The sequence below is a fragment of the Bos grunniens genome, chromosome 14, assembly GCF_055505025.1.
Source record: "Bos grunniens cultivar Pamir isolate PY7600 chromosome 14, Bosgru_T2T1.0, whole genome shotgun sequence".
In the NCBI taxonomy this organism is placed as follows: domain Eukaryota; kingdom Metazoa; phylum Chordata; class Mammalia; order Artiodactyla; family Bovidae; genus Bos; species Bos grunniens.
Genome location: NC_141178.1, coordinates 15945534 through 15953779, shown reverse-complemented (window position 1 = coordinate 15953779; position 8246 = coordinate 15945534). Strand labels below are relative to the sequence as shown.

Genomic DNA, 8246 nt, shown 5'->3' with positions numbered 1-8246 from the left:
AGAGGAAAGAGAGACTTGACAGCACAAAGGACCAAATCCATCAGTCCCCCCGACACGCCACACTGTGACCCCAGACGCGCGCGGACAAGAGCAGCCAGCAGGGCGGCCACCGACTGTCTGCCTTGCCATGGATTATCAGAGGGTCTCACAGTCAAAATCCTTGACCAGCAAACTCAAAAACCATCACCAAATTTAAATCATAAAGTAAATGTCTAAGGAAATTCTTGTTTTATTTATGTATTTATATGGACTCCTTACACAAATAACATTCCTATTCTCCTAAGGGTTTCTTCTATAAATTGGAATGGCCAAGGAAAGCACTGTCTAATTTTGACTTGATTATACACGTTCAAAAAGAGAAAGAGGGAGTGAAGAGAAAAGCGTTGGAAAGTCTTCGACTCTGGGGCTCAGCACGTACAACAGACGTCTCGGACTCGAGATTCATCCGGGTTGTCGGGTAGTTCCAACGCAGAGGGAAAACTAGGGGAGCCCACCCCACCCCACCCCACAGAGAGAATTTCTACAGCTACTCTAGCAAGGTGCTCCAGCTAAAGCATAGGTTTCAAACTACAGAGTTTCAACTTAACATCTAAAATTTTAAACTGTAGCATTTCTGCGACAAATAAGCTCAGAGAGTTCATCTCAGAAGAAAAATTAAAGAACTATTGCTCTTATGAATGACAAGTCTGGCTGTTGCTCTCATGCCGCCCAACTTCCAGGCTCAGGCAGACACGTACGGGGGCGGCGGCTCCTTGGTGGCGCTGTTCACAGTGGCATCATCGTACGGGGGTAGCAGCACCTGGGAGGAAGAGAAGACAAGGGTCAGAGGTTAAAGGTGCACACCTGCTCCCTGGGCTTCACTTTAGCTCAAGTTTCTCCATAACGTGTACAGGTATCAATTGTTCAGCAAGCGGCTAGATTTTGGGGGGAGGAGAGATTTTTGAATCCATCAAGTGAAGGAAAGACACCTCTGGCCTTCTTTTGAGTTTTCCAATCCTTTTCCACTTGTACCTGGATGTCACAGTGCCCGAGGGGGGTCAGAGGGGTGTGTTTCTAGGACAAGGAGTGGCTCTGAAGAGGAACAAAAGCTCTGGGGTGACATGTATGTGTGTTCACAGAAGTAGGGCAGGTGCCTGACTCACCACAGGGCCACGTGTGGTGAGACCTGGGCAGTGAAGTGGGAAACACAAGAGCTCTGGTATCATCCTGGACTCCAAGCCAGGACTCAGCCACATCCTATCAGTATTGCCACAGCTAAGCAAGCCAATCTCCGTTTCTATGTCTGCACCACAGGGATCCCTGAGAATTAGAGGTCTAAAAGACAACTCACATGCTGTGCTACACATCTGACGAGGCTGATGTTATCTGTAAATGGCGGGAAAGGAAGCACAAAAATCCTAAGCTCATGAACAACCTTTCTGTTTACATTTCAAGGACAAAAATAACTGCACGTAATCGCTTATGAACTATCAATATGAGAAGACACTGGCTGACTTTGACTTTGCAGAGTATTTACAAAACAGAGAACATCAACTCCGTGTGACTGGCCTCTAGTCAACTAACATTTACTGTACACCTACCACAGGACGGTTCCTGCCCTTAGGAATTCAGAGATGAGGTGTGTTGAGACACCCTACCCAACTCAAGGTCTTTGTGGAAAGAAAAAGAATATTCACAAATAAAGTAGAACACAACAAAACCACATTTTGTTATTAATACTTTTTCTATTATGGACATGACTTAAAGTGGTAAACATCTATCAATTCCATGAATTGCCATGCCATCTATCCATCCCCTTGGGCTCCTAGAGGACACTAAAATTCTCAAGTTTCTCTTTAAGTTTTGTGTACATTACTCCCACCCCCCACCACACATACACGCACACTCACACAAACTCAATATACTACACTATTTGGTTTTCTCCTTTTCTAGTGTTTCAACAAGTGCCGGGCTGCAGTCCTGTCTTCCTTAACCCAGGGTCTGCTGGCCAGTAGGCACAGTGTCAGGGGAATAACTGAGTGCGCTGTCCTGCAGGCCGGCCCTGGAAGACTCCGTATGGTTGGTGGGGTGGTATGGAGCTGGGACAATGGTAGCGGGCATCTGCATGGTCAGGGTCCCCTCAGGAGACAGAAACCACCCCGTGGTTTGAACAGAGAAAAGTTTAACAAAGAATTACGGTATGAACAGGAGGTCGGAGGTGCAGAGAACTCAGAGGAACAAAAAAGGAGAACACTGACAGCTAAGAGTGCTGACTGAGGGAACTCACGGGAGGAACATGGAAAGGGGTCTCCCACAAAGGCCGGGGAATCACTGTCAGAGACAGTGTGGCTGAACTCACTGGAGTAGAGAAGCCTCCTGGATAGAACCAGGCCAAGCGAGCAAACCACCTGACCGGGTGTGGGGAGGCGGCCGCAGAGGCGCTGTTCACGGGGAAGGGGGGGTGCCGCTGGCCCTGGAAACTGCCTGAGACGAGGTGCGTGCTGGAGCGCTGCCAGGGAGACGGGCCGCCCGTGCCGCTGCCCTGGGGGCCACGGACGTAAGATCTGAACGCTGTGGGGCTCGCACGAACTGGGAGGGAAGACGCCTTCCTCCTCTGGCGCCCTCTACCCGGGAGGCTGGAGAGCAAGGTGGCAGGCAAAGGTGAGACGTCACCAGGAGACCAGGCCAGCTCCGCGTGGCTAACGGGGGTGGGGAGGAGATGGACTTGGGAGCTGCACCCATGGGAAGTGGGTCACCCAGCCGGAAGCAGGTAACTGGGCTCAGCACCCACAAGAACGTCAAACGGGTCTGAGAACTGTTCCCGGAAGTGGTGGCGACGCCGCACCTGTGTGAGTCCTTCCCCCTGGGCATTGCCCAGGGAGACTCAGGGCGAGGGCTCGGCTGCTGCTGGCGGCGATGGAAGGGAAGAGCACCCAGGGCGCGCTCAGTACAGGCGCCTGTCCGAGGCCAGGAAGCGTCCCTGTGTGCCCTGCATCCAACAAGCCAACACTGACTGACGACACAGAGGGTGCTGGGTCATGCCCACCCCCCCTCTCGCACGTGAACACACCTTGCTGTCTGTGGAGGAACATTCGTTCTAGAGAACTCGAGAGAATGCTCTTTGAAGTGGCCCGTGCTGAGACTCTGCTAGCCCTTAACGGCATTATGAAAGGGTTTACAGGGTGCAAAATGAGGACCTTATTTAATTTATGGAAGTGGATTTACACCTTTTCCATGTTAGGTGAAAAATGGAAATTTCATACCTCTCCTTTGTAGCCATGTATGACCCACTTAAGATTACTATGAAGCCAAACGCCTGTGACTTTGTAACTTTACTAAGATCTGTGTTTTGTGTTTCGATGCACGGCCCGGGCAGGGCAGCGATGGGTGCATCATGCTGATGAACCGAGATTGAGGCGCGGGTGTGGACAAGATGTCCAAAAACAAACAGGACAGCTGAGGTGGGCTGGAGGGCAGGGAAGCTCCTCGGGAGGATGAGCAGGACCAGGCAGCAAATGAAGAGGGCCACCCGGCAGGTAGGGAGGCAGGTAGGGAGGCGGGGGCACCGGTGAGGGGAGGGGGATGGGAGCAGAGCGCTTCCTGGGAACCCAGGGGCTGTGATGGGATGCTAAGGGTGGTGCAGAAGGGGCGGGAGAGACAGGCCAAGGTCAGAGCACAGAGGGGACCCCTGTCCCCCTCGAGGAGCATTTCGGGTCTCTGGCAGCAGCATGTCCACTAGGAAGCCTGACAGTCTCAGCTGGAGCAGAGCATATTCTCTAAAGCTCTCTGCAACTGCACGTCTGACCTGAGGACTCAGCCTCCAGCACGTGTGTGTGAGCATGTCACACATGTGTTAAGATACAACCAGCAGAAACAGCTGTGATCAGCAATAGAAATATTCGATTTTGCAAAGACTCGGCATTGGCTTTATGCTGCACCACCTCACTGAGCAATCAGCTGCTTCCGATCTGTCACTTTCCTTGGAGGAGTTACCATAAAACACAGTGAGGCTACTCAAAAAGAAGTGAAATCAGCCATCACAGCCAATTTATTTTTGTTCCCCACCAGGAGCCAAATGCAACACTCAAAGTTTCCAAAATGTTCACAGATGATTAAACACAAAACTGTCTTGAAGAAGAGAAAGTGCTGCAAATTTGTCTTCTGCTTGCCAAAAACTTATTTTCACATTAGGTTTGGCCATGTGTCACTGTTTCTTGCTATTTACTTTCAAGCTCATTTTCAAGTTTCATTATCATTAGCATCCTCATGGGCTTTCTCTCTCAAATATTCTGTTGCCTTGGACCCCAGATCCAAAGTCAAGGTACCTGGTGAAGATACTGACACCCTCACGCTTGTCTTCACCTCCCCGTGACCACATACTAAATGCAGACCAGAAAATACTCTTCACAGAGCACTTCATACTCCTGAATTATTTTCAATGAACACTTCTCCAAATGGAGTTGGTTTTAAATTCTGAAGGGATAGTGTCATCTTTGTTTAAGCTACATGATGTTAATTTTAATGATGATTTCAAGGAAGCGTTGATGAAATGAGGATTGCCATACTGCTTCTCTTACAGTGTGTTAAAACTGACTGCAAACACTGGCTATTGTCCTTTTCAAGTAAAATCAATGAAGCAACTTGGGAATCTGAGAAAATAACTGTAGGATCAATTAAGATAGAAAATGCCAATTAAGATGCCCTACAACACAAAACTTAATGGAAACCTCATTATTTTGACATTATTAGAAGCTGGCATTTAGTTAAGCCCTGTTTTTTTTTAAGAAATTTGATCATTCACACTGAATGGCCAAAAAATAATCTCTGAAGACTAAAAATGTACATCATGCCCTACCTTGCTATCTAATAAACAGCAGTTACTCAGTGAGTTCAAAAATTGGCAAAGGTGTATGTCAAGGCTGTGTACTGTTACCCTGCTTGTTTAACTTATATGCAGAGTACATCATGTAAAATGCCCAGGGGGATGAAGCACAAGCTGGAATCAAGACTGCCAAGAGAAATAACAATAAGCGCAGATATGCAGATGAAACCACCCTTAAGGCAGAAAGTGAAGAGGAACTAACAGCCTTTTGAAGAAGGTGTAAAGCTGTTTTAAAACTCAACAATCAAAAAGCTAACATCATGGCATCTGGTCCCATTCACTTCATGGCTAACAGATGGGGAAATAATGGAAACAGTGACAGACATTATTTTCTTGGGCTCCAAAATCAATGTGGAAAGTGACTGCAGCCATGAAATTAAAAGATGCTTGCTTCTTGGAAGGAAAGCTATGACAAACCTAGACAGCATATTAAAAAGCAGAGACATCACTTTGATGACAAAGGTCAGTATAATCAGAGCTTTGGTTTTTCCAATAGTCATGTATGGATGTGAGAGTTGAACCATAAAGAAGGCTGAGCACCAAAGAATTGATGCCTTCTAACTGTGGTGCTGGAGAAGACTCAAGAGTCCCTTGGACTGCAAGGAGCTCAAACCAGTCCATCCTAAAGGAAATCAACCCTGAATATTCACTGGAAGGACTGGTGCTGAAGTTGAAGCTCCAATACTTTGGCTACCTGATGTGAACAGCCAACACATTTGGAAAAGACCCTGATCCTGGGAAAGACTGAAGGAGCAGGAGGAGAAGGGGATGTACAGAGGATGAGACAGTTGGATGGCATCACCAACTCAACTGGGACATGAATTTGAGCAAGCTCTGGGAAATAGGGAAGGACAGGGAAGCCTGGTGTGCTGCAGTCCATGAGGTTGCAAAGAGTTGGACACAACTGAGCAACTGAACAACAATCAATGAGTGGATAAAGACAAATGCATTATATATTGCAGCCATGCACCGCTTCACTTCAAGCAATATTCAATACAACCAAGCTCTAGTCTAAGCACAGACCCCAGGAATTTGTCTTAATAGGATCTCAACTACAGATTGAGTGTTTGATGGTGGAACTCCCTTTCATGCAGATGGAAAATCCCTCTTGTCAATGACCCCAGCAGGGCATCTGCTCCTTAGGAAGATTAGCATCTATATATACACAGTATCTTTTTTCATTGGGAGCAGTCATGCTAGGGGACATGCACTACCAGGAAAGTAGCTCATCATTCATTTCCATTCAACTCAACAAATATGGAGAGTGTTATAAGGGGATCTTCATCCTCAGCTACATCAACATACAGAACAGTTGGAGGGAGAAACAGATTAACATCAAAGGTTGCAAAATGGAACACCCTAGAATAGAAGTGATTCCAACTGGCCACACTTCTGCAAGTCATTAAAATTTGGAAAACTCACTCACTCCATCAAACACTAGGAAATGATAAAATGCTTAAGAGTAAAGAATTATGTATTAGGAAAAATAGTAAATGTAGTTTCACTGTAGTATCAGAGTTAAGGTTCTGAAGACTTATTCAGAACTCTATGGTTGATAGGATTACAGTGTAGGTAATGTTATATAAATTATCTTTCGACATTCACAAAATTATGTGCCAAATTTTATATGTGTGCATTTATTTTCCTGGGCAGAGTGTTCAGAGCTCTCATCAGATTCTCAAAGAACCATCCAAGATCCTGGGGTCCTGGACTGTAGGGGAGGGGGGTGTAAGGCATAAGGCAAACTGCAACGGCAGTCTGTCTGCTGGTCTACATCCTAATAAGGATGAAACAGGTTAAGAAGAAATCAAGGCCCAGGATGAGGGCCTGTGGCACCTCATCCACCCTGGAACAGGAGAAACCTTAGTTTAAAATAAAAAAAGAACTGATTGATTATCTCAGAGAGTCAAACATCTGGGAAATATTACTATGTAGTGGACAGATCTGATAGATCACAGCAAGGTAAAAGGTTAAAAACTCGGCAGCTGAAAAAACAAAGCAATGTTTGCTTGGGGGCGGGGGTGGGGGGGAGAATTGTACAAGAACAGGGATGTACATGACAGAGCTCTGCACTGAGCAATATTTTCTTAAAATCAAGGAAAACACTAACTGGGGATGTAACAAAAAAATCTGATGTGACTGTATTAGGCAGATGAAGGCAGTGGAGAATATAGGGAGAATAAAACTTAAATCCTATCCAAGAAGTCAAAAGGGATCTCAAACTGATTTTAAAAAAATTAGTACTGTAGATGAAATACGGAGGTAAATACCTGAAGAAACGAGTTGCCAATGTTTACTTCTGGACTGGAAAGTGGAGAACGGGCAAGAAAATGGCAGCAGACCATTGAGAAATAAACTTTGCACTACCATGACTTTTAGCTACGCACATGTTATACTGTGTTAAAAATAGTTTTAAAATAAAAGAATAATCATAACAGTCTTGAAGAAAAGAAGTCAATCATCAAAGGGCAACTTGCAAACCTGAGGCTAGTGGGCAGGCTCAGGGCCACCACATCCCTCTTGCTTCCTGGCCAGTGGGTAAGTTACACATTCGCTCTGAGCTTCTGCAGGGGTCCGGAAAAGGATCCTAACTTGCTGGAGATGATTCGTCGAAGCCAAAAAGGGTGGTGGGCACAGGACACGTGTAGAGCAGGCACTAACAGAGCAGCCAGGGAGCACAGTGCAGTTGGGAGTTCCCTGCCCAGGAGTTGAAATGTGTTTTCACAGAGCAGCTGGTCAGGGGGGCCTCTGGCCTGTGTGAGATTCTCCTCCTGTATTGTGAGACCCAAGCTCATCTAGGGTGCCCCAAACACCAATGGAAACTAGAGAACCAGGATGCCTTGAGGGGCCCCCAGGAAACAGATGTGAGCCCTGGGAAACAAAGGACTTCCTCATTTAATACATGCTCTTCACGCCACTCAGGCCCAGGCCACTAGCAGCCCACTGTCTGGCTCTGTCCTGTCTGATTTATTTCTATGACTCCCTAGTACGGCAAGTTCAATACCAATCGGACTCCTTTTCCCCATGATTTCTCTCTCCCAAATGTTTTCTTGTCATTCAACAGAAAGCCCAAATAACCCCAGGTTCAGGTTCAAATCACTTCCAGAGATCTGAAATATTCTAGCCACAATTACCGGAGAAGGCAATGACACCCCACTCCAGTACTCTTGCCTGGAAAATCCCATGGATGGAGGAACCTGGTGGGCTGCAGTCCACGGTGTTGTGAAGAGTTGGACACAACTGAGCGACTTCACTTTCACTTTTCACTTTCACGCATTGGAGAAGGAAATGGCAACCCACTCCAGTGTTCTTGCCTGGAGAATCCCAGGGACGGGGGAGCCTGGTGGGCTGCTGTCTATGGGGTTGCACAAAGTCGGACATGACT

At 46.8% G+C, this 8246-nt stretch overlaps 1 protein-coding gene across 4 annotated transcripts in view; it reads right to left on the bottom strand.

Annotated features, from left to right (window-relative positions):
- Nucleotides 1-205: 205 nt before the first annotated feature.
- Nucleotides 206-8246, bottom strand: part of LAPTM4B (lysosomal protein transmembrane 4 beta) — a 62190-nt gene continuing 54149 nt past the window's right edge. For all 4 annotated transcript variants that reach the window (XM_086336043.1, XM_086336044.1, XM_086336046.1 and 1 more), the window contains exon 7: nucleotides 206-799. In XM_086336043.1, the coding sequence (XP_086192169.1) occupies nucleotides 722-799 (78 nt within the window). In that variant the 3' untranslated portion in view covers nucleotides 206-721. The remainder of the gene's footprint in view (nucleotides 800-8246) is intronic.